The sequence below is a fragment of the Loa loa genome (assembly GCF_000183805.2).
Source record: "Loa loa unplaced genomic scaffold supercont3.174, whole genome shotgun sequence".
Lineage (NCBI taxonomy): Eukaryota > Metazoa > Nematoda > Chromadorea > Rhabditida > Onchocercidae > Loa > Loa loa.
Window position 1 is genome coordinate 3,362 of NW_018108354.1, and position 26,190 is coordinate 29,551.

The 26,190-nt window shown below is 32.1% G+C and overlaps 3 protein-coding genes across 4 annotated transcripts; all 3 read left to right on the plus strand.

The window, feature by feature from the left end:
* Positions 1-4,383: 4,383 nt before the first annotated feature.
* LOAG_03920 (hypothetical protein) lies at positions 4,384-12,046 on the plus strand (the record flags this gene model as incomplete). Its single annotated transcript, XM_003139457.1, has 14 exons — positions 4,384-4,571; positions 5,954-6,139; positions 7,175-7,332; positions 7,452-7,558; positions 7,913-8,029; positions 8,370-8,515; positions 8,788-8,938; positions 9,048-9,230; positions 9,598-9,707; positions 10,118-10,232; positions 10,533-10,742; positions 11,146-11,322; positions 11,516-11,717; positions 11,793-12,046. 14 exons carry the CDS (start codon positions 4,384-4,386, stop codon positions 12,044-12,046), a joined length of 2,304 nt encoding a protein of 767 aa, XP_003139505.1.
* Positions 12,047-12,606: 560 nt separating this feature from the next.
* On the plus strand, positions 12,607-20,237 carry LOAG_03921 (hypothetical protein; the record flags this gene model as incomplete). The annotated part of the gene is made up of 14 exons (XM_020446452.1): positions 12,607-12,694; positions 13,021-13,133; positions 13,209-13,337; positions 13,554-13,750; positions 14,200-14,310; positions 15,097-15,222; positions 15,538-15,616; positions 16,139-16,291; positions 16,545-16,714; positions 17,281-17,460; positions 17,741-17,920; positions 18,756-19,034; positions 19,378-19,558; positions 20,046-20,237. 14 exons carry the CDS (start codon positions 12,607-12,609, stop codon positions 20,232-20,234), a joined length of 2,175 nt encoding a protein of 724 aa, XP_020303209.1. The 3' UTR covers positions 20,235-20,237.
* Positions 20,238-22,342: 2,105 nt separating this feature from the next.
* LOAG_03922 lies at positions 22,343-25,524 on the plus strand (the record flags this gene model as incomplete). 2 transcript variants are annotated; one of them, XM_003139459.2, is made up of 7 exons in its annotated part: positions 22,343-22,487; positions 22,914-23,036; positions 23,413-23,586; positions 24,068-24,254; positions 24,448-24,556; positions 24,810-25,046; positions 25,341-25,434. In XM_003139459.2, exons 1-7 carry the CDS (start codon positions 22,350-22,352, stop codon positions 25,432-25,434), a joined length of 1,062 nt encoding a protein of 353 aa, XP_003139507.1. In that variant the 5' UTR covers positions 22,343-22,349. The 2 variants fall into 2 exon arrangements, with proteins under 2 accessions (XP_003139507.1, XP_020305603.1); XM_020446453.1 differs by lacking the exon at positions 22,343-22,487 and having other exon boundaries at positions 22,892-23,036; positions 25,341-25,524.
* Positions 25,525-26,190: the final 666 nt, after the last annotated feature.

The window sequence follows — 26,190 nt, forward strand, 5'->3', positions numbered from 1 at the left end:
ATATATATATATATATATATATATATATATATATATATATATATATATATATTCCTTTGAAATACCAATTGTGGTGTCGATACCCAGTAGATGTTTGTTCAGCGGAAAATTGTTTTATTTTGTTGGATATCTTTTGATAATTTTTTGATAATCTTTTGATAATCTCTGCTTTCTGATGCTAATTTGAGATGAGTTGGATTTCTCGGGAAGCATCTTCTTGAAGTGGAATTGCAACTCTGACGAGGAAATTGTTCTATTGAATAAGCAGTCTATCCTGGTCATCTTAGCAACAGGTTGCATTATTTATAATAATTTTTCGGAGCCCAACAACAGGCATTAATTTTTCAGATTGGATTCATTTTTCTTCTCATGCTTTCATATCAACCTAATTTCAAATTTATGAAGAAAATAGATGCAATTTATTTATTTAAAGATGAAAAGAAAAATGAAACAATCAATGAAATCCATTCTAAACCATTCGTTTTTTGGTAAGCTGAAAAAAAAAGTTTTTCAAAAATTTCTTCCTGTCCAATTTTGACTCATTAGTTACAATTTTATTAACATTAAAATCGTGACACTTCAGGGATTTGGTTCATCTATTCGAATTGTTCGATAGTGTTACATTGCTTGCTGATAATGCTACATACAGTTTGTTGTGAATCTCTTCAAACAATTTGAAGCACTTCACTTAATTCATGATATTTGTTCCACTTAGCGATAGTTAAGTTTGAAAAAAGAAATGGTTGGAAAATTGGATTGTCTACGGATAATGTAAATTGGCTACACATTTTCAGCTGTTTATGTAAATTACATTATTGATAATTACTATTACGTAAATTGTAGCAAAAATTGCACGAACGAAATACAGCCGATAAATGAATTGAAGGGAAAAAACGGCTAATTGATATGATCCCAAAAATGGCTAGAAAAGAGAAAAAATGGTTGGAATCGTGCCAGGTAGATTAGGTCATGAGGTCAATGCCTTTGCTACTGGCAGCAATTAGGGGTAGTAGTTGGATTTTGAAGAATTAATGTAATTGAGTATAATAAACTTAACTTTTTATCTTGTTTTGTATTGCTTTTATCAATAGAGTTATCATGTAAAGAACGATTTGATTTTTTCTGTTTTTTTTTTTTGTTAACATTTTGAGTTTTGGTTTTTAATAATTGAAAAAATAAGAAATAAAAAGCAATCAAATATGAATAGCTCCCTTAAATAACTGAGGAAAAATTAATTTTAACCTTGCCAAAATGGAATAAGGCTTATCGGTTTATTTCCCATTATCAAGCAGAAGAGAAAGCGATAAATTAGAACACAAATGGCTATCGTAATCGGTAATATTAAGTTTAACGAGATATGTTGCTGGAAGCTTTCTGCTTTGTCATTTCGGTCGCTTTTTCATTGAGTTAACTGGCATGATTAAATATTTTTAAGAGAAACAAATGGTTGCAGGGAGCGAAAATTGGATTTGAAAATTTCTTGGAACTTCAGTTTTGTTGTTTATTTGATTTTATTTCAATTCGTTTCTCATTCCTGAAATCCGTTTACAACAAGAAAATAAACTTTCAGTGGATTATTATAGTTCGGAAATTGAACGAAAAGTAGAGGAAAAAGAGAAGTATTTACAATCCATTATAATAAGTCGCCAGTCTATTTTTTATTGCTTTTTGGAACAGATTCAGGTCAAACAAAGTATCGATCCTTAATCAGTCGGATTATCATCGGTTTTTTGTTTTGATTGACTTGAATGTTTGGGACAAATGTGTACCGTGTAGCTGTAACATGTCAAATAGATAAACGTGAGGAGAGATAATGCAAAAGATGAGATAGTTGGAAAAACTGGCAATATTAGCCTAGAAGGCCAGTTATTCAATAGATGAAATTATTCAATAGATGAATCAGGACCGAGACGTAATCCAACTAAGAGCTTTTTAACCGCCTCAATGACGACATAACACTTTGAGAGTAGGAGTTACCACGACTGCTGGTACCAGATTGTCGTTCCCTCATGGATCTTCTTCAACGGGTTTAAACTGTACTGATTTTACAGATGGTATTTGGGTTTTTTATAAAATTGAACAGTTATTGCTGTATTATGATGATGACAATCAATAGTTGAGAACGAATATTGTCGTGAATGTTGCGTAAATTCTAAAAATCTTGAAGATCGAGCAGTCTAGTTCAAGGTAGTTTGCAGCACTACAAATTTTCAACATCTTAACCAACTGTTGTGATCAGCGTTTACGCCAACTATCGCAAAATTTAAACTTATTCAAGATTGTGTCCAATTTAAATGAATATTTTGGGAATTTAATTTAGTAGTTTTAGTGCGTCTTCGTCCGTTCAAGCTATTATTATAAAAAAAAAAGGTACTTTTCAAGTATCTTTCTTTTACAATTTCCATATCTGTACGATGAATTTCCAAGGGTTTCCAGAAGTTTCTTCTATAAATTGATTTTTGGTATTTCTTCTCACCTATTTTTCTAATTAGATAATTATATCGCTTCATTCCGCCCATCTTCTTTTGTCGAATTTATCCCTTTATATTGCTAACCATTTTTGAATCAAAATTCTGGCCACTTACTCCTATCAATTCCATCGCATGGAATTTTTTCAGCCGTTTTATAAAAAGCTGCAAATTCACCGCTAATTGCATCGCTTATCATTGCTCACCGTTATAATTGAATTAAAATTAAATTTCTGGCATTTAAATTAAGCACGAATTTTTCATCTGTTGTGAAATGTAATCTCGGGTATACATAAAGTGAAAATGTCGTAATTTGGTCACCTTAGGCTCTTTCTTAATGGCTCCTCTGAGAATTTTATTCCCAATGAATTTCTGTTTGATATAATTACCAGCAGCAATGTTACCGTAACTATAGCTATAATTGAACCGGAAAGATTTAGATTTATTTCGGCTACGTTTTCGTCATAAAAGCCTTCAGGTTAATTGGTTTGGTAGGTGATATGAATGACAATAAACATATATTTTGAGAGAAACAGTTTTCTCGGTGATAGCTTAAGGTGGATAACTGCGCTGTGGGTGCAAATGGTTGAAATGATGGATGTGTTTTGGATGTATTTTTTACACCATGTAATTTGGATGTAATTTTTAAATAATGAGACTTGGATGTAATTTTTTGGAGCAGCATACTGCTTGCCGTTCAGTCTTTCACTCTCAATTCGTTTCATTTTTCCTTCCGAAAAAAAACTTTATATTTTTAGGTTATGATTTTCATTGATATCTCAAGTATTGGACCATTCAAATCGAATTCCCAAATCCAGTTTGGGTTAATACATAATCCTCATTTTGTATACTTTCGGTTTTCTTTTAAATTTTTATTTGGAGCCAATTAATTAGGAAGGCCATCTAATTTCATTCATCCAATGTTATTTGACAAAGGTGCAATGATAATTGTCGGTCATTCTGTTAGCTTGTTTTTATTGTAATTAAGATTTAGAAATATTTGTTTAATTAGTTATTTACGATGGAATGATTGGTGCAACAATGCTTATTGCATTTGTAATGTTAATTAATCACCAACTGTTCCAAAAAGTCTTCCTTTCCTTGTCATATTCTCGTCCATTAGATTTTCTTTTCTTTTGTTTTGTCTTCTACTCTGATTTGTTTGTGTTCCCGATCATCGGAATATTTTTATTAGTTAACTTTACTAATTCTCTTTATTCTAGAAATAAATTTTAATATATTTTAATCTTTTTGTAAGCTAAAGTTTCATATGTCATTAGGATTATTAAGGCTACTTTTAGCTATTCCATAAGTGTTGTTAACTTATCACCATTGAAACATATAAGTCAACATCAAATTAATTCGTTCAATGAGCGTTCTCGATGAATAGAACTTTGTGATAATGATCGGTTAATAGGCAGCTTGATAACATGCTGGAATTCATCTCTTAAATTTTAACAATCCAATTGTTATTGGTTTTAAGGCCCAATAAAATGTCATGTGTTGCATTTCATGTTGAAATTTGTGTTCGTGTATTCAGAATTCTGTTGATTTAGGAAAGCATTTAAAAATCACACCACTCAATAACTTTGACTATTCGAAATACTTTCTGAAATCTTTTTTTTTTTCAAAATGAGTTTGCAAAGTTCACATTGAAATTCTTCTGTAAAACTATTCGGATGAGTAATATAATTTCACAAATAAAAATGTTTGGAGATCTGTGATTTGAATGGGCTCAAATCGACCTGATTGAAAGAATTATGCTGCTTAATGATTTAGTCAACTATTCAACGTCCTGTATTCGTCATTATTATTATGACAATACATTAGATATGTCATATAATTACAAGATAAACATGGCCATCATTCATTCACTCTGTATTTCACTGTCATTATTATCATTATAATCTGAATTATGAGCATTGGTGCTGGTGATGCTTCGGCTATATTACCGCCAGCGTTAATGGCACGACCAAGTGTACGTCGGGGTTCCGTTTTTTCGGATCTGATCACAATTTTTCGACGAAGTAGTACCCATCCAAATCGACTGATACAAAATCTTTCACGTTCATCAACCAAAAATTCGATAACGAATAAAACACAGTAAGTTATTACTTTGTATTTCATTATTATGAATTATCAACATTATCAGTTATGGATAACGATCAACAAACTGCATCTTCGTTTTGACTTACTGCTGCGGTTGTTGCCGGATGATAACGATGATGATAACTGAACATGAATACAATATTTTCGCAATAATTGAATGTAATAAAATTAAAAGTAAATAACGCCTGTCGACTATTCGATTACATTTATTTAATTGTTAGCTATAAATTTAATGAAAGCATTGCTTATTACTAACATTTCCAATTGTTATCAGTTAAATTCCTACCAATAAAGCCGCTTCTCAATACACACAAACGGCTCTTTTTACATGTAACAGCTGTGAAGTACGTTTTGAAAGGAGGGAGAAAGAATGCTTTTCATTAAATTTAACAAATCAATTCTTGTCAACAATCACGCATTGGGAATGTTAGTTTTTACTACGTTTTCATGATTAATTAGCAAAAGTTTTTTTTGAAAACTTCGCAACCAAAAGAATATGGAAATATCTTCACGATAATTCAACTAAATGCCATTCTGTTTTTAGATAATTGTGTATCAAAGCATAATTAAATATTTAAATTAAAGCTCGAAAAAATATATGTTTAAATTACATGTATTTAAATTATATGTATTTAAATCACTTATCAGTACATTTGGAAATGGAGGAGAAAATTCAGTTTAAAATAGAAGATACAATCATTAAGTAATGGATTGAAGGTAATGAAGAAGTAAAAGAAATGAATGAAATTTAAAAGTAAATAGAGAAAATGAATGAAGGATATCTCCTAATATTCGTTTTCTTTTAGAAAAGCAAGTAAGTTAAATAAACTTGTCTTGATAAATGGCTTGATAACTTGTAAACTTGATAAATGAACTTATCACAATGATTCCAAGGAAATAAATTTGAAAAGATAATTTTGCTTTCAAAAAAAATCAAAAAAAATTATTTGATTTCAAAAGAATTAAATAATTTGCTTTCAATCAATGCTTGTAAAAAAAAAATATTTGATCTAATACTACAGTAATTTAACAATGTAATAACAAAAATTCTTACTTCATCAAATTGCCTTATCAGTAATTATTGATACTATTATATCATTAATATCTTTTTGTCTTTGATAAGTCGATAAGCCGATTGGTACAAAAATTTTTGTTGATTAGATCAGCGTTAGATTAACAATGACTGTTTGGAATAAACATTAAACTTTGTGGAAAGTTCGATGGATCGTTATCAATATTTCGAATAAGAGGAAAGATTGTTATGGTGATCATGAACAATTATATTATGAAAATTATGGTAATTACGGGTGAGAGGAAATTAGCATATCAAAAGTATAAACTGCAACAAAAATCGTATATAGGAATCAATATTTTAGGGAAACCGAAGAATTTCTTAAGCCAACAACACATAGGAATGAACAGAACCAAGAAGAAGAGTTAGAAGAGAGTGGTCAGCCAATGAGTCGACAATTGTTGCTGGACAAAATTCGGGAAAAAAAAGAAGTGATTGGGAAATTACGTTGTCAACCATGGGATATGAACCGTAAACGACGTACTCTAAAGTAAGTTGGCATACTTATTCCATTCTCTTTATCGAATTTTATCAATTTTGATAAAATATTTTGCAAAAAGTTATTATTTTAGTTTTCGCCTCTTATTCAGTTCAGCAATAAATTCAAATTTCTTGAAAAGTAACAAGTACGATGTCATAACTGTCACACTTGACATTTTGTCGCAATGACAGTTATTCAAGATACCCAGCAATGATTATTTATCGTATCATTAAATGAATTCATTTGAAGTATTTGGAGTTCACTGAGTTGAAAACTGATGCATAAAATATTAGGTTAAAAATTTCTTCTCTTTCAATGCAACTTTTTTTTTCCTTTACTCGCATAAATTAAATTTCTTCCTTAAAATTTGATTCTTTCTGAATATTTGTTTTTTTCAATTAAATCTTATTCATTATTTTTGCTCAAAAAATACTGCATTTTTACAATTATTCACAAAAAACTCAACGAAAAAAATTATTTAAAATCATTCTGAAAGTATCAATTCAATTGTCATTAATTTATCAATTTTTTTTATCAAAAAGTGTCGGTTTTTTCTTTTTTTCAAGATATTTTTAGTTTTTATTGTAAATTGCTGGTGTTGTGGTTTCTTGAAAGTTTTTTTTTCTTTTTAATTTTATGAATACACCAATTTACATTTTATGATAGCTCAAAATATGAAATAATATTAATGGGTATGAAATGACTTTTACTCAGAATATAGGTGATAAGTTAGCATTTTAGAATTTACGTTAGTTCGTGAGCTAATCATTTACATTGTTAACGTTGCTTCTGGATGTCTTATTAAAGAGGAATAATTTGGGAAAAGTGGAAAATTGTTTTTAGATTTCAGAAGTGACAGTAGATGATTCCAAATTCTATTGTTGTGGTATCATTTCTATCGAATCGGGTAACATTTTTATATCTAACTCATGATATCATTTGGTATCAGTTGTGGTATCATTTTTATCGGATCACTGATGGTACCATTTTTGTCTTTAATTCAAGTTCTCTTTGCCTGAATTGCTTTTTTTTTTACTTTTACAGACTAGCACAGCAATATGTGGCGCAGCACGAATCACGGGTATCCAAGACAAACTTGTTAAAAGTGGAACTGAAGAAGAGATGGGGCGCGTTCTGTCGTTGGGCTGATAATGTCAAAATTTACTTAATACCATGGGAAGCTAAAATTAAACGCATTGAAAGTGTGTTTTTTTATGTTAAATTTAATCACCAAACATCTCACTAAATTCCTTTAATCTCTTCCAAGTTATTATAATAATAAGTTGCTAAACGAAATTCTTAAATTGATCATTTATTCTAGGTCATTTTGGATCTGTCGTTTCCTCATATTTCACCTTTCTTCGTTGGATAGTTTACGTAAATTTGATGATCACCTTGATTATAATCTCATTCGTCGTCATTCCAGAGGTTCTTTTTCAACCTTTTTTGCAGTTTTGATGGAATAATTCCAAGATATAATTCCTTTTATATAATTTCCCATTAGGTTAGCACTAAATTCCTAAACTTATCATAATTTAAATTGATTAGTCAGAGAGGCTTTATTGAAATGATGCCAATCCTGCATCATAAATTGCCTTTTCTGTTGCTTAAAAAAATAAAACAGTAATTAAACCATTTCATTTTTTCGCATATCACATGAATATCAAATATGAAATATCAATACGTCACTGGAAATGTCATATATTGTTATCAGTAAGTCCATTCGACGAAATAATGCAAAATTTTCCACCTGTAAGCTACATGTTATTAGATTAATTTTAGATGTTGGCGGATGCGGCAGCAGATCCAAGTCGTGTGAATCGTACTGCCTCAAGGAAAATCATACCATCACAAGAATTAATTCATGCAGATGAATTACATGTCGTTTCAAATTTTGATGTACTTTCTTGTTTATTGTTTTGTTTATCATCAGTCCTAGGCTTGACCAGTCGGAATAGTTCGTAGGGTGCACAGTCCTATGGCGTAATCATGACACCTAAATGACTCATTGATAATATTATCGCAACTTAGTGCAGCATTCAGCAAGCATATAAAATTAGTTAATATGGACTGAGCCTTGGAATAGATTGTTGTGATTTGAAATGAATTCCAAAGATTAATCCATTAAAATGCAGCGGGCGGTGTTATTACAAAACTTAAAAGTCATTTCTTCCTTGAATATAGGTTCGTTTTCGCTGTCAAATTACATTAATAAATGACTCAGCTTTTATTATTTCAGGGCTATTTGAAGTATTCACCATTATTCTATGGTTATTACAGTAATGATGAATTTGTTGGAGGACGTGTACGATATGCGATACCACTGGCCTACTTTATTATCACTTTATTTGTATTCGGATATAGCTGCTTTGCAATTCTCAGGAAGTCAACAGCATTCTTTAGATATTTACATTTTATTTAAGCTTCCTTAAGAATTTAAAGGTTTCCAAAAATTTTTTTTAAATGCAATAATTCTTGCAAAAAAAGCTTAAAAAGTTTATTACAATTTTCAACAAAAAAAGTTTAAATTGACTATAAGAATATAATTACTTCTTAAACTGAATATAAACTGAAGTAAAATCTGAAAAAAAAAGAATTAAATTACAAGAAAGTGAGGGAATAGATTTTGAAGTGCTTCTAAAAGTTGCTTTTAACAGGATGGCAATGAATGCTCGCCTAAGTAAACTGTCAGATAAAAAAACGGATCAGTACGTATTCAGTTGGAAACTATTCGGGAGTTGGGATTATACAATTGGTAATAGTGAAACAGCCAATAATACTGCAATGGCCATTGTCATCAAACTTAGGGTATGTCTGTCTTTTTCTTCATTTAAATAAAGGAACTTTAACTATTTTCATTTGAACTTTTGCAAGATTCCAATCAATTTCCTTGAAAATTTGTTTACATGTATTGTAGGAATCAATTGTGGAATGTCGGGTAGATTCAGCAAAAAAGTTCAGGCCGTTACTTTTCTTGGCTCGAGTAATAGCGAATGCTATCATCCTGGCTATGCTTGCATTTTCGATCTATATGATCTCATTTGCTGTTCAAACATCTGAGACAGTCGAGAAAGCTGGCACTTTATTCACGAAGAATCAGGTCTTTCTTAATTTCAAAATGATGATAAGTTAATTCCCAATATTATTCCATATTTGCTTGCTTTTGAACCTGATGTAGGCTTAGATTTTCTAAAATGGTAAAAAGACCACTGTAGCAGCAGGAATGATTGAAACTTAAGCATCCCATAGACAGCTTAAGTTATTTCTCTACCATTTGAATGCTACTCGAACTTTCCTTCCTAACTTTGAAAGTTGGACGTTTTTTGAGTAGAACATTCTGGTACCATCAAAATACCAGTCAGATCGTTATCAAACTGATCAAGGAGGTTGTACTTTTAACATAAAAACGAAATTCATTGCCTTATTAGATTAAACTAATATTTTGGTGTATTGCTATGTTTTTGCAGGTACCTACAATAATTGCTACTATAACCAATGTTTTCCCAATGATTTTCGATCTCATCGGTCAGATTGAAAGATATCATCCACGAACTGCTCTTCGAGCTCATTTGACAAGGTATGTGAGATATTTGCAGTTCACGGTTACCGTTAGTAGTTTCTTGTATCTAAGTTACGTTGGCAAATTTATTTTAAAAAATTTCACAAAATTATGAAAAAATATTTCATGAATATGTGAAATTGCTATAATTACCAAAATATTTTTAGTGACAAAATAATTAAACTCTCAAAAGAAACAAAAAGATAAATATGTGAGAAAATTATCAGAGAATTTGAACAGATAAATTACATGCTCTTGTAGCTCAAATGACATCATTAAAATCAATCATTAAGATCAATATTGAAGTAGAAGAATGTTTAATCTTTTGTATGAGCCAATGGTAATATTATGGTAACATATTTTATATTTACTAATAAATTTCATTCTCGTCAAATAATTATGTAAAATTAATGAATAAGATAGTTTAGAGTTCTGGTTCTCCATGTGCTCAACTATATTACATTTATCATAGCACTATTTGAGAAGCTTGACAAAATTCGTGATGATGAATTGATGAAAATTATTAACGAACAGAATGCTATGGTATTCTTTTTTTCATTTTCTTTCATTTCAGTAGGAACATATATTTGTTTCAAAATTAATTATCAGGAGTGTATTTCATTGTTACAAATCTTTTGCATGAAATGGTGATATTATGACAAATATGATGATAGCAAGCAATAGGTCGGTCTGGATATCTTATCATTCCATTTGCGCAATTTCAGGATGTAGGATTGTTGTTTCTGAAGTCTTCCAAATTTCAAGATTTTCACTATTTCCTCGAAGAAATGAAGAAATTCAAATGCGCCACAAAAATTCTAAATTGAAAATTTTTTGTTACAGTTTCTCCACGATGAACAAAACTCGACGTCTACCGAATTTCACAGTCGTAATTTTGCTAATACCAAGCAAGCCAATATGTTTGCTGAGACATCTTTAGGACGTTTTTCCAATCTATACCAAAAAAAATCTCAAATTCATGCGCAAATCCGCAAGAAGCGACAAACATCGAATACTAAGAAGTCATCATCCAGATTTCCGAGTGGTACCACAGTTAGTTCTTTACTTTATTATTTCTGATTCTGATACGTAAAGTTACAGGCCCAGAAATTGACGAAAAAAAAATCTATTCAAATGTCTGAAAGGATTTAAATGTCAACGGTTTATTGATGATAATTAAGCCTTTTTGATTTAATCTTCGTGCATAACTCAATTAGATCACAAAAATTTTACTCCCACAATTAGTACCAGTCTTAATATGGAACTATGCATGTGAATAAGTATAGAACGTGTAAGATGAGCATACTGATAGACTTTAGAAAGCAATTCAGTGATTAATCAGAAATTAAAAGTTAATTATCGTTATTTTGCGCTTAGATTTGCAATTTTAATTGGATCTTATCCACATACAATAAACACATATGTACGTATTTTTAATATACATAAATATTTTTAGGTAGAGTCGCATTATGGCCCTGTTGGTTTGAATAATCCAAATGTACTGCTCGCCAATAAGACTTATCCGTGGGATCAAGGAAGATTTCGAGCAATTCGGATCGGTCCACCATCACTTCCAACTTTTCCGATCCCTCCTTTGCCACCTAATCCAACACTAAACACCAGTGTTCTTACGGTATGTAGTCTTTATGCAGGAAATGATCATGATAAGTTGTGATAACAGCAAAATATTGTCATCTTGGCATTATATATTTATGATCAGATATAATATTTTGCTATTATTTACAGATAGGTAACGATGAAAAGCATCAATGATTCATGCTTCGAAGTTGAAAATCAAAATTTTCAAATCCTAATACTACTTCTAGGAAGTGGGTCCACATTGGGAATTACGATCAAAATGGCAACTTCCAAAAGCCATAGACTTAACGACAGCAGCTACAATAGAGGCATCGTCAAAAGCGGTAGCAAAAACGACTCGGATTCCATGGAGTAGTAAAAAGAGACCAAAACCAACTAAAATATTAAAGAAAACAACTTCTGCTCCGATCTTAACCTTTGATTCCAAAGGTAAGCTAGTAGTTGGTAAATTTTTCGAGAAAAGTTCCTTTAAAATCTTTTAAAAAAGCGTCGATGTGGTTTCAGAATATGACATTGCTTCTACACAAGCACCTATATCTTCTATGGTTATTGAAGATATGATAAGAACCGGTAAAATTTCAACCAATATAACCGGAGGAAGTGACACCGATGTTTTCGCAACTTCTGAACAGGTGAACATTACTTTACCGAATCAAAACCAAACAACTGCAGCTTCTTTCAGACGGCCAACTTCAAATTCCACTCCAGACAACAATGATATGGTACGTATTCTCTTGAAGAACAGGCATGCTAACTGAATGAAATACTACAAAAACGATACTATTGCTTGTGTATAGTGGAAATAAACATGATGAAAACAACTAGCATGTTTGGTCTGACAAAAGCAAAATCAAAACGGATGAATTAATAGTGGAAGTAAATTAATTTCTGGGCAAGGATACTAAAATTGCAAAAACCGCTTAGGATATCACGGATTTGCTGTTGCACCACTTAGGATATTGCGGGAACATATACAATGAGTGATGGGTATGACATAGTGTAACTATAAATTTGATGTCATATTGCTACTCAGAATACGGCACTTTTTATTGTTACATCGCGATATTAGCTGAGATGATTAGGTAAGAAATGCTACTATTGAATGGTATTTGAAGAGATTGGAGACTTAAGGTACTAATGGTCATTGTGACATTCACATTTTTATGTCAAATTGTCTCTTTTTTGATGTGATATTTTGCATCAAGTTCTCTCTTATTTTATATCAGTCCTTCTTCCCACCAATCAAACATTTGAAAAATGTGATTAGGATATATTTTAGAAATAAACTGCAGAGCTTTCATTTCAGTTAGTGATCGCTATGGACCGAATGACGGAAGGGATATTGGAACGGAAAATTTCATCGAATGGATCTAGAAAAATAATTCTTGATAACAAGTATTTTAAAGGTTTGCATCATGAAATGCACAGAAATCGGTTTTTTAAAGTATTTGATTTAAAAGTTTCTTGAAGTTTCATATCATATCAAATTATCAAATAAAAGCAAATTTTTCAAAGTTGAAGATTGAGGTCGACGTTTTCTACGATAAATATATTTTTGAATTTTAATATTCAGTTACTTTCCATAATTTTCAAGTTTTTATTAAACTAATTTTCATTTTGGAGTTATTAAACGTTTTCATTTGAAGCAATTTTTTTTTTTAAATTTTTGAATTTTTAAAACTATGTTAATTCTTGTATAAAATATAAGGGAAATGCGAAAAAATTTTTACAGGACCAAGCGGTGTCCTTAACAACAAGACTCTTTATCACATTGGAAAGCAAGCGCTTATTGGTGATGAAGCAGAGATGGGAAATAATTTTTGTTGGGAAACAATGATCGGACAGGTAATGCTTCAGGTGTTTTTGCTATCGAGTGCTGTAAACATTATTAACTCAGAGAAATAGTTATTTGTTCTTCAGGAGATTGCGAAACTGGTCACTATGGATCTTATAATAACTATTGCATCTATATTCATTATTGATTTCTTCCGTGATTTATGGATTAAGTATTGCAATTCATGGTGGTGTTGGAACATGGAGACTACCTTTGTTTGTTTATATTTCCTTTTTCTGATCAGTTGGTTAAACAGTTTAGACTAAAGGGAATTCCAGCCATATTTTTACTTATATTGTAAAGCATGTCAGTTATTGATTTTGCTCCTACTATAACAACAAAATCATGCATACAATGAATAATGAGTTTTTGATCTCTTCAATAAAATTATAGACAAATATTCGGAAGATAGAGCTAATATAGTATTTCAGCCGGAATATGGAGAATTTAAGGTAGCAGAAAATGTGCTTCATATTATTAACAATCAAGGAATGGTATGGCTTGGACTGTTTTTTGCTCCGTTATTGCCTGCGTTAAATAATCTTAAATTAATCATTTTGATGTATATTCGAGGTTGGGCTTGCATGACGTGCAACGTACCAGCACGTGAAATATTCCGTGCTTCCAGGTTAGCTTTAATTTTTCTGCAAAATTTTTTAATATTACAGCAGTTAAATCTCTACATGAAGAATGATAATGTTGAAGAATAATATGAAGAATGATAGTAATTACACTGTATCGCAAGATTTTTCAGTGCATAATAGAGAACTTGAGATACTGTAGTAGATACCATATTTAAGTATCATATATCTTTATGAGGAGCACAACAGTTCAACAGCATAAGCTTGGGAACAAATTCTCAAAACTGAATATTATTTGGTTAGATGAAACATTTATCATTTACTAAAATTGCAAAGGTTCTCTGATAGAAATCATAGCGTTATCCTGATTTCCGTTACTTTTCTTTGCATTATTTGTAGCTTACTCACTCTATGCGAGTGATCTATTCGGTATCAAAGAAACAATTTATTTATTCGTCGAAAATTTTTTCTAAATAACCTGAATTTTTTTGTTAAGGTCTAGTAATTTCTATTTAATGGTACTACTTCTGTGGTTATTGCTTTGCACACTGCCCGTTGGTTATGTGATCGCTTCCAAGAAACCCTCTTCTTCATGTGGACCTTTTGCGTTTGTTTATTTTCTCTTTGAGTCACACTCAGGTCACCAGGTGTAGAGAAAGTGTAGATTGATTTGTTCAGTGAGCAACTACCGATGGCAAAGTTTATTTGCAGTGAATATATAATAACAGCTCAACCAAGAATTGGAATATAATTCAGACAATTGAATTATATTGTATCAGTGAAGATTAGAAAGTTGACGGGTCGGAAGATGTTGATCCGTAAGTAAAAGGACTCCCATTGTTAGGGCTTTTATATTGGATGTGTAACCTTTACAACCATTAAACAAAGTATATATGACGTTTAAACAAGAGCGTAGGAGATTATTGAAGTAATAAACAGCGGTATGTCTACAAAAGGCGGCACATGATATTAGAGATGGATAAGATTGTTAAAAGTAACAAACAGAGATATGCTTGACCTTTACAATGTTAGGACAAGGGCGTAAGCAGCAGCTGTTTGATTTTACAAAATTCAAAAGTTGATATATTCAAAGTATTTTGAAATCTCTCCATTTTCCAACAACAGCATAACATATGTTTCGATGACACTATTAGAAACATTACTATTTTTGTTAAAGTGCGGATCTATTATAGTATCACTTGGCTCCTAAAGTGCATAATTTGCAGTCAAATTTTGGTGTTATGTTGAATAATGATGTTGATCGACCGGCTTTCCTGCAGTAAATTTACTTGTTATTTTGCGAAATGATACAATAATGTGGAAATACTCATATACTGACAACTCTAACAAATAAGGATTTCCTTATCAAATAGTTACAAGTTTTTATTTTCAGGGGTTATGCTAGATTTTACAACGTATTGACGCAAATGTTGGAAGACCGATTGGATAGAAAGGTAATAGGTTGGCTCAGATATATCGCTTCACCAGGTGTTGTTATACCGGTTCTTCTACTTCTCATGTGAGCATTTTTCTCTTTGAGATGAGAGATGAGAGCTCATCATTAATACGAAATATAAACTGACTTTGTCTTTATACGTTGATATGGAAATGAACCTTTCTTCAGTGTTTCTATTAATATGTAGCTATGCAAAAGTTGTGTCATCCATCAGTGTACATTTGGTATGAATTGAAAGCTTTGATATTATTCTGATTCATAAAAGATTCATGTTTACTATCCAGTGATGATTTAGTGATGATTGTAAAAGGGATTTTGGCATACAATAATTACAAAAGGTAGAATGAGCGAAATGGAAAATAAGTAAAGTAATTTCAGGTTAATCATTTATTTCCTAGTATCGTTAGTTCGGGGACTGCGAAAAACGAACAATGATCTTCAGCAACAACTTATACATGTTAGAATTTATTACATCACTCTGCGAAATATTCCTTAATGTTATAACCGATAAGTGTTTTATAGAGAAAGAAATTAATGGGAAACATTATTCATGAAGTTCCCTTCCTTTGTTCTTAGAAAATAGTTCTATCATAAAAGTTTCAAGAATGGCAGAAGTTGTCATTCCCTCACAAAGATTCTGTGCAGTAAGTTCGTTCTCTCTTTCACTTCCTTCTCTTTTGTTTTTTGTTTTTAATGTGCATTTATGATTATTTGTTGATCAGAGAATTCTTTCTCATTCTTCGCCAAATGAAAGAGTCAATGCTAAATTCTACTAATTCAAAAAAGAAAAAAAATTTCAAGTCGGTCGACAAGTACAGTTTCAAATAGTGTCCTTCATATCGCTTAGTATGTGCCCAAACACATGAAAATACAAAAATATTCTAAATAGTTATTAAATTCCTATTTGAGAAATGAATTCTGTGGCTTGTAATTTCGATTTACCACAAAACAATGTTTCTTTTTTATCGATTAATTTCAGGAAAGGACAGAAGAAAAGAAGAAAATATTCGAATTGGCTGGTACTGCAAAGAGGAAAATTTCTCAAAAAGATCGACAAGAGAAGAAACAAGCAATTACATATCTACCATTAGTGGAGCAAAAACGACGCGAACCATGGAGATTTTACAATGGGGTGATTTTTCTTTCTATCTTTTCTCAAGTATAATTTAAAATGTTGTAAAAAAGAGCTATTGATAGATAAGAAGAAAATATCACGGACATTATCCATCTAAAAATTTTAAACGTTGCTGGTAATACTCGATTTTATTTAAAAATAACGCTTTTATCAGTGCTCCCAACTGACACAAATACAGTTTCTTTCAAATTGGTGTGATACCTTTATGTTATGTATTTTATATTTCTTATATTAAGAGACATATTTTCAGCAAGACCACGATTCATCGTTGTGCGTTACAGATGAGACTAGCACTATGACAACTCCAAATTCTGGTCAATCACTTTCACCAAAGAATTTGAAGACGAGACAACCATTGCCACAACTGATGATCCAACAAGAACCCGTGAAAATTCCCAAACCTCTGCAACAACAAATCACGTATTAATTTTTTTTTAGTTCTTTAAATAATGGCAAATTAGAGCCTAAGAAGTTCTGATATTTATATTGTAGTTAGGTAATTCTTGCTGTCTCAGAATTTTCTCTGGCTATTAAGACAAGAGGAGTGTGTGCTTATATGGGTAGTATAGTGTGTAAACAAAGATTAAGACGACCGTCAGGTAGCGAACTAAACACGTGGAGTAAACAAAAGAAAATTTAGATTGACGATTGACATACCATCGAAAAAGAGATGGACTTTTTGATTTCGTAAAATGATCGGATTAATGTGTTTATCTCAGTGTTGCTGGTCATTTCCCAGGATTCATTTTAGTTCTATTAGTTGAATTAATCTTATTCTTACTAATTCTCCTGAATTCAGCTCATTTCTAACTGCTAGGATTATTTGAATGTACAGCTAGACACCATTTCTATAAGTTGTTTGTTGTGCAGGATGTATTGTGTTGATCTTTCTCGACTTTTAGATTCAGGGATAGAGCTTATGGAGTATTTCGTTTAAGGTATAATCATTATTTGAAATTTGAATAGTTATATCATGAAATTTGCAGACAACAGAATATGGACGATCAAAGTGCAAGCGGAAGTGAGACGGAATCCAAGAGATTGTTTCCACCATCAAGTACCAATATGACAGACTGGTTCAAACATGATGATGGTGAGGACAGTGAATTACAATCCTATAATGTGGAGAGTGATGTGGTAGAGGAGGCCACATCAGAGGAAGTACGGTAGGTCCATTTCAGCCATTTTAGTAATCGGATATCTAAATTTCAAACTTTTATTTTTCAGAACATTTTGTGATTGCTTTAGACATCTATGAAAAAAAAAAAACACATCTCTGAATTGTAATTACTAAATTATTGACTTGCATGCTGCTTTCACGACTTTATTTTATTTTGTGTTTTATTTGAGATCTCGATCTTTGAACTTTTAATATTTGATGGAGTGCAAATTTATTTTTTTATAATATTGAAGAGAGGGAATTTTTTGTTTTTGCTTCTTTTCAAGCAATTTGATGCAGCGACTAACCAAATCTATGCATGGTTCAGTAGTTGTTTCCTCAAAAAATGGCGCTTCTGGCATAATTGGTCCAGTCACTGTATTTTTTCCGGCATCATCTGTTAAACGAAGTAATTCCCAATCAGGACTCAGTCAGTATTATTTATCGAGTCCGTTTCCACGCAACAAGTTCAGTAATTCCTTATCCTTTGGCAGCATACACTGGTACCATGATTTTTCTTTTCCTAATTCAATATTTTTTCATAGAGCTGCGATATCGATGATCGTTGTGCGGACAAATTTTGATAGTTTTTTTCGTGTTTAAATGAGGTTTAGAGTGGCACAGCTGTACCATTCAAGGATCTTTAAGGAAGTGCTTGCTACCGTATTGATTATATGTAATTTTTAAATTTTGGTTGAACATTTGCATTTCCAGAAAAGAGATGAGATGTAAGGCTGAATAAAGAAAGCAATAAAGAGAGCTTAAGAAGCGGTGACATTTCACTCTTTTCATTGAAATATGAGGAATTATGCATAAATCATCATTAAACTGCTTGTTTTTACTAACAGTATTGACAAGTAATATCACGATTAATCTAGCAATATGTTTATTTGAGGTCACTAATTCTTCCACTTTATTTTATACCTAATTAATATTTTGCAGTAGTGCATCTGTTAATAGATTTGGATATTAGAATTCACTTCTCATCACTCCGTTATCTTGCCCTATGTCATAAAATCAAAGATTTAATCCCATTTCTGTTTTAGATCTAACATAAATCAACTACCATATGCACATTTCGCTTGTAGTATTAGCTTGCATAATAAATCCTTGTAGTAATTAGTATGGTACATGATTTGTTGTCTTAAATTAAGCAGCTCACTGATTTGATCTCAGCTTATTCCTTGAATGACAGTATTGAATAATGGGATAACTACTTGTTAGAGAATAAATAATTCAGTGTTCGCTATCATGCGATATTTTTTCACTGTTCATTCATCCTTATTTTAAAAAATTCTGTAGGCTGGCCGATAGTTCATTGTTCAACAAGCCATCACAACATGAACCTAAAACGAGCAAAGCGATACCATCCTTAGCACAATCATACGTATCATCAATCCATCAATCGCAAAGCAAAGACGAAATACACATTCCCACATCACAGTTACATTTTCCGCCAACGGCTCCGAAAGATGGAAGTGTGGCAAATCAGGTTACTTTCAAAGCGGAACTGCGGATGCCTCAGATTACTAATACTCAAACAAAACAGTCCAAAACTTCGCGCCCTTCAAATCGTTTAAGGTAAATGCATTGGAATTGATGAATCGAGTTCGAATAAGCAAATCATTCTGACAATTTAAAAATTTTCCGATATTCCTTTAGATTCAATCAATGAAGTGGAATTAAATCCTTGACTTTTTTCTTCTTTTTTTTTTCGCATGAAGACAGTATTTATTTTAAAATACGGATAATCTAATCGGTATTTGATCAAAAAGAATGCTTTAAAGATTAGCATGTGTCCTTGTAAATGTATGTGTTAAGATTGCAGCAGTAGCAACACCAAATTTCCAAACATCAACAGGTACATTATCATATGTGAATTATCAGGAATTGTTTTAAAGTAATTTAAAAAATATATGAACAGGGAGAGCAGTACCGAAGATATGAACCGTGAATTTGTTCCTTGGCCATCTGCGAAAGAAGTTCGACCTGAACTTTCTAGATTTCTGCTAGGACAACAAAAACCAGAGTCCGATTTCGGCAATGATCATCCATCAAAATGCATAACGTCTCATTCTTCTTGCATGAAAACCGAAGATTTTGAAGTTTGAATTTCAATTTCCATGTAGAAATATTTATGTGATGCACTAGTAAAAGACAATCTGAACAAATTTTATCTGTTATATTAAGGTTAAGCTATGCTGAAGAAAAGCTGAATATATTCTTGAAGGATTGAAACAAGTAAAAACTATAAATTCATTTGTTAATTAACAAAATCTATATGGCTTAAATTTTGAACAGCCTTAGAGAGGATAGATTAAAGGGGCAGTTTGACAGTTCCAATTCAAGACTTCTGGAAGCTAATGGTAGATTGATGTGAAGACACATACAAGTGCAAGCTGCATAGAACGATCATCCATTTCGTCGTGTATTATAACTGGTATTACGTGATAGTTCGCTTACCTGTTTTGGATAATCTTACGAATTCTTTCAATTTGTTGTAATCTTACGAACCTTTTGACTTTCGATTTCAGACAAAATTACGAAATCACTCCCCTTGAATGTTCCATGTATAAACGAAATAACTTTTAGGATCCTTCCTCAGCATCTCAACAACATCAGCGTCGTTTCCGCATATCAGTTTCACCAACACGACGCTTTCAAACTCAAAGTGGCCCTTCCGAAAGCGATACCGACACCAGGTATATAATATCCTCCGTCTCTTTCCTTTTATGGTTGCAATTTTTTATGTCCAAATTCGATCACACTGAATTCAGCTAAACCAAAATTATTTTAAAATTTTAGCACTGGAAAGCGCCGTTATGTGATTAGGCAAGAGATATTGCCGGACTCGACAACAAGTGTTAACATGGGTGATAGTGAGACGTCATACCGAAAATCATCAATTCATTCCTCACAAGCGTTAAACGTCGAAAATGGCAAAGACAATTAGTGTTAGCTGATGACCCATTAATATCCTCCAACCAACCCCAATTTTGTATAATGTTGTGAAAGTTATTTTTGCGCAATCTGCCGATTGTATGATAGTGTACCATATCATCCATACTCTTTAAGTATTCCTTTCATCTTTCCTTCCATCCTGATATCATTTCTTTGACACTAGGCACTGACTTATGAACTGGGCTCTTTGTAACATGGCTATGAATTCCAACCTTTTTGCTGTCAAGTCACTTCCCCAAAACCCATTCACTATTGGCAGCTTGATATCTCTTCAATTACTAAGTCATGGAGTATATTTCTTCTCTACATTGACCTGATGCTCAATAGTGTGTGACTAGTGAAGGAAAATTTTTTGGGTCTTTTCAGGAATTAGAAAAATTCCACTGGTCGACTCTATTCCTAGAACTTTATAGACTAGCTGGGGAAAAAAATCTATCGCATCAAGGGTTATTATTCGAATTGTTCAGATCACAAGCCATCTATTGAGGAATTAAGGTATCAAAATTCGAGCAATTAAAATTTTCTTGAAATGCTGGAAAAAGTTTACATTTATCCTCGTCTTAGTAGAAAATTAATGTTTGTTCGTTGCTTAATGTTTTCTGTGCTTCTGAAAAGGACCATATTTGCGAAAATTTTAAATAAATTCACTCCATTTCTTTTTTTGCGTAAAGAACCTGCCTAAAAGATTGTATTGTATACAAAACTGAAATCATCAGATAATCTACTCACAAAAAAAAAAGTTTGGTGTGAAAGATGCAGGAAACTTCCACTTTGTCCCAACTATGTGATAACCGATATCTTTTCCCACTTTTATCTACCTTTAATCAACTAGAAATCATTTTTTTCACTGTAATTGAATAAGAGAAAAAAAATGGATAAAGGTATTAACACATAACAGGAGCAAACTAAGAGTCGTATCTCTCAGCATCCATTCATTTTCGCAATGAGTACATTACTAGATAAGTTCTGTTCAGAAACTTATTATATGAAGGAATCCTACATACAATATTGGGTGATATTTATCTAGTGAAATTCAAATGTCATTAAAATTCGGTGCTAGATTTATGCAAAAATAATTTGATCTTGCTTGGACAAATAGAGAATGGGGAAAAGATTTGACGCTTTCATCTTCGGTGGGCAAAAAAGCAAGCGAGAAAAGGTGAATTCCAAGACAGCTATCGAGAACAAAGTATTTTTATGACCGTTTTGAACCTAGATGATACGATGGCCGTTCAGAAATTAAACAATTCTATAAACGAGATGAGAAATGCATGTTCAGAAATAGTTCAATCGCATAACAAGCTCGTAAACAACCTGAAATGCCATTATCGCTAACGTGAAACGAAATTAGTTTCGTAAGTAACGTATGCATGATATCTACTTCGTTACTTGTTCTTGATGAAAAAATTATTGAAATAGATTTTTTGAAGACCAAACGTCACGTTGTAGTGTATTAGGACCTGTGACTGTTCCTAAAAAGATTGCGAAATTTGAGAAATCTAGAAAGATTACATTTCTTGCAATCTTTGATCGTTCCATTTTATTACTTGTTGCCAATCGTAGGTTTTTTTTTTATATTGCGTAATTTATTAGCTCAGATGAGTTTGCTTTTCTGCTAGGAAGACAATATTTTGAAATTTTCTATCTGTTACTATCTCTTTTCTATCTAGCATTTAATTTAACTCGTAGAAGTTATTAAATTTTCAGTATTCTGTTGAAATTCCGACTTTAATCTTTAAGCTTGTCATCGATTGTAACCTTTATACAAACAGTCGACTAAGATTTGAATTAAGATTTCAAAATGAAGATAGTTGATTTGTTTTTTTTTTGCGTATTTAAAGGATTTAGATTATTAATGAACTCAGTCGGTTTGTGTAAGCATTATATAACTCCCATAATGAACGGTTTGTTTTTTCAAGTGAAATATCTTCAGAAATGAAATGTGTAAAATGCCCACAAATAGCGACGTTATGTTGTACGGATCCAAAGAAGGCAGCTTATTGTAAGCCATGCTTCATTCAGATGGTAAAACATAAGTTTAGCTCCGCTATTGGTAAACGACGGTTATATAAAGTTAGCGTTGTTTCATTACATCTCAGATATTAATATTCGTCAAGCTACATATATATATATATATATATATATATATTGAAAGCTAACCAAGCATAATATTTCTGGGATTTTTGCTTAAATGTACGTCCCGAAGCGAAGTTTCTGTTCCATACCAGTGCTCAGCCAAGAAATTGAATTTACAATTACTTTTAATAGATGGGTCATAAGTTATTCCGTTAATGCTCAAAAGTATCTTGGAAATTACTGTGTGAACTGCAACGCTTATCCTACTCTTTGTTGATTTATCTTTAGGCTTTAGATTAATGGTTCCTTATATTTTCCATGTTACCCACTTGTTCTTCCCTTTTTCTTTATACAAAATCATTATCATTCTAGAAGTTGGACAGGATATTCGAAGTATGTGTGCTTCATGTTTTCGGAATTTAGGATGGTGGGCAGCGCGAGACACTAGTGGTTTACGATGGAACTAACGCTGGTGCATTTTTGTTGTCTCTTGTTAGCCAGGGTCTGCGAGCTGATGCTCATAAACGACTCACACTTGTGCCTACTGTAAGTGTTCCACGTATTTAAATCAGACTGTAATGTATCTACAAATAGATAAGATTATCAGATTTTCTGCATTATTAGTGAAGGAATTGGAAGCCTTGTAATCAAGAATGAAACGTTCTGGAATTCAGGTGACGGTTCCTTTTCTAATGAATGGAATGGTTCAACGATTATCATTATGAGTCTTTTGAGAAGGTTCATAGACAGTTTTTCCGGCATGCTTTAAAATTAATAGATTTGCTTCATCAGTTTGTCATATTACTTCGATAGGTCGCCCATTACTTCGATAGGAACTTTGAAATTCCAGGTTCTTCATGTCTCTAAGTCTCCTGGATCAGCGTCATTCTGTTACCTTTACTTTCAGCTTCAGATCATTTAGGTAATGGTTCTTCTGAAGGAAACAGATAAAGCAGTAATCGATAGTATCAAGAAGGAAGTAGAACATATCAAGGAATGTATCGCAGCTCCATGGTTGTATGTTCATATTGCTGCAGTGTTCGAAAGCAATATTTCTGATCCACAAACATCTTCTGATATTTATGGCGTTGACCATGTACCTTCTTTTGCTCTACTTCTTTCTTTTTTTTCACAGTATTTTCAAACTTAGGTTTTGTTTTTTTGGCCATTTTCATTTACTATTCGTCAAACCTTAATTTATGATTATGATACATGCAGTATATTAAAAGAAAAAATCTCTTTAATGCTAGTTAGCAAAAGGTAATAGGTTATCTTCTTTTGACTTTTGATGAGTGCTTTATTTCCCCTTATTTCTCAAGAATTTCACCTAACCTCTTAGATTTATTCAGTCGTAGAACTTCTACCCGTATTTTACTGCTCACCATCTCGGCTTCATTTATTACAAGTTTTGTAAATCTTTTGCTGTTAATTGTGGTGTGCATCACTATGGCATGTGTACGACTAAGAGCTTTCATTTACGTTATCAGTCTATCATCAATCATTTATCATCATTCCTATTTTGAAATATTTTTGTTACGCCCGTCATTTTTCTTCTCTTACTACCAAGGATTTTTCAGATATCACAATGGACTCAACTGTTGACTTCCTGTTCGTCATCATCTACTAAAAAGGAAGTTGAATACTTATGCTCAAATATATTATGTATCCGGATAGCGCAAAAGTTAGGTGTTCATAAAGTAATGCTCTCCATGTCTGCGGATGAATTAGCCTCAACAACTCTTTCATCTCTTGCTTTAGCCAGAGGTTTGTTATACTTTTTTAAAACTTTAAGATCCGAAAATTAGGGAAGCAAGAGATTTTTCAAAACCTAAGCGTATAACTTTTATCCGGAAGGGAGTTTCGAACCTCGAGGTAAATATTGAACTTTAGGTTTCCGGATTACTCAATTTCTTGCTGGTAATGATAATAGTGTATGATATAATTTGCAAATTTTCAGGCCCTTCTGTTTTTCATGCGGTCAACGTAGTTGATAAACGTCACGGTGATGTTACACTGATACGTCCACTTCGGGAAATTAGTGAAAAGGAAATTGCACTTGTCAATCGGTATTTTTTTCATTTCTTGTATTTTGCCGTTTTTACGTAGTTTAATTGATTCTCCAGTTGTTTGATTAAATTTTAGGGAATGCAAATATAAATTCATGTCATTCATCATTTTAATGAAACTCATTGGTTCGTGTTTTATACAGGGATTTTTTCGAATTTTTCAAAATTTAAATGTGTGATGTTTGCAAAAATTTGCTTTCGAAAAATTTTGTCAATGTTAGGCAAATAATTCCTATAAGTGGTACTGATTTAGATTCGAGAGAAGTGACCGGTACATTTTGAATGTGCAGAAAGATCGTGTAAAAGCTGATGACGATGACCAATCATTACAATCGGTCTCCAGAGATTTTATAAACGGTTTGATAATGAATGGTTTTACTGGTACTGTAACGACCATATTAAGCATCGCCAACAAAGTGCAGGCTCCAGCTACAAGTAGAACACGTTGTGTTCTGTGCGTCTCAACTTACAATGCAGAGGAGGGCGGGAGGTTTGTTTGATTATATTTGATGGATGTGTAATTTCGCTGAAATCACTGGTACTTTAGTACTTAATTTTTTGGTTGTTTCTATATCGTGTCTCAAGGGGTGGAACTTACCTCTTGATGTAGCATGAAAACAGCACAAAGTTTCGCGAAAGTAATAAATCATTTTGTTAATCGGAAGGTGGATAAAAGTTACTTTAATGTACTTAGTACGCAGGTATTGTAATTTTTACGGACATCATGGACTTTCCATACATGTTACTCGTTGTATTCTTCAACTTTTATAGTTTTATATTTCAGGTATTGCTCTTCATGTGCGTCAGTTCTTGATCAAGTTGGTGACAAGGTCCTGTTGAAGCAGCTCCTTGATGCCATTTGTACGGTTATCAATTGATGCACTAAAAAGTTTTGCGTTTGTTGTTCATTAGTATCATTAGTATCCGTCAATCAGACGAATTAATAGCAAATTCAAAATTCATTATCCCTTACTGGTAAATAGATATTTTAAGTGAATTATTCAGTTTAAACGTAATTATTGTAAGCTTCAGATAGAAACAACAGTTCTATTTTTTTAATTGAGGGTAGTTTTAGGCTTTGAAATGCTTAGAAAATCAAAATTTTTCGAAGAGATGAATGAAAATCCCAAGTAATTTTACTAGAAAGTTTACTAGATTTGGATAGCTGTTACGCAATCGTTCGTTCATTTATTATCGAAAACCTTGCCGGAATGTACTCAAGTAATCTTAGTCAATAAGCCGTTAAGACCATCGTTTTTGATCAATAGTTGTTTATTATGATAAGCCTTTGATTTTGGTTATGATATGTTTCTTGTTTAGTTTTTTATGGCTTTTTGGTATTATTATTAATATTTTTTGTCTTCCAAACAAAAAGAAAATACTATTCCTTGTTTTTGTTGTAGTTTATCATTGTTGGTTTTTTTAGCATTATGTTATGAACAATAAAAGCAGAAAAACTAATTTTTTGCACTATTTATGCATCATGGCTGATTCCCAATGTCATTACTTGTAGAGTTTTTGTCATTATTGTTTCCTCATTGGAAGTGTGAATGAGTAAAATACGCAGTAAATTTTCTGACGTGTATTGTACTTCTTGTAATATGGTAGGCGTGTGAAGAATTAACACACGAGTG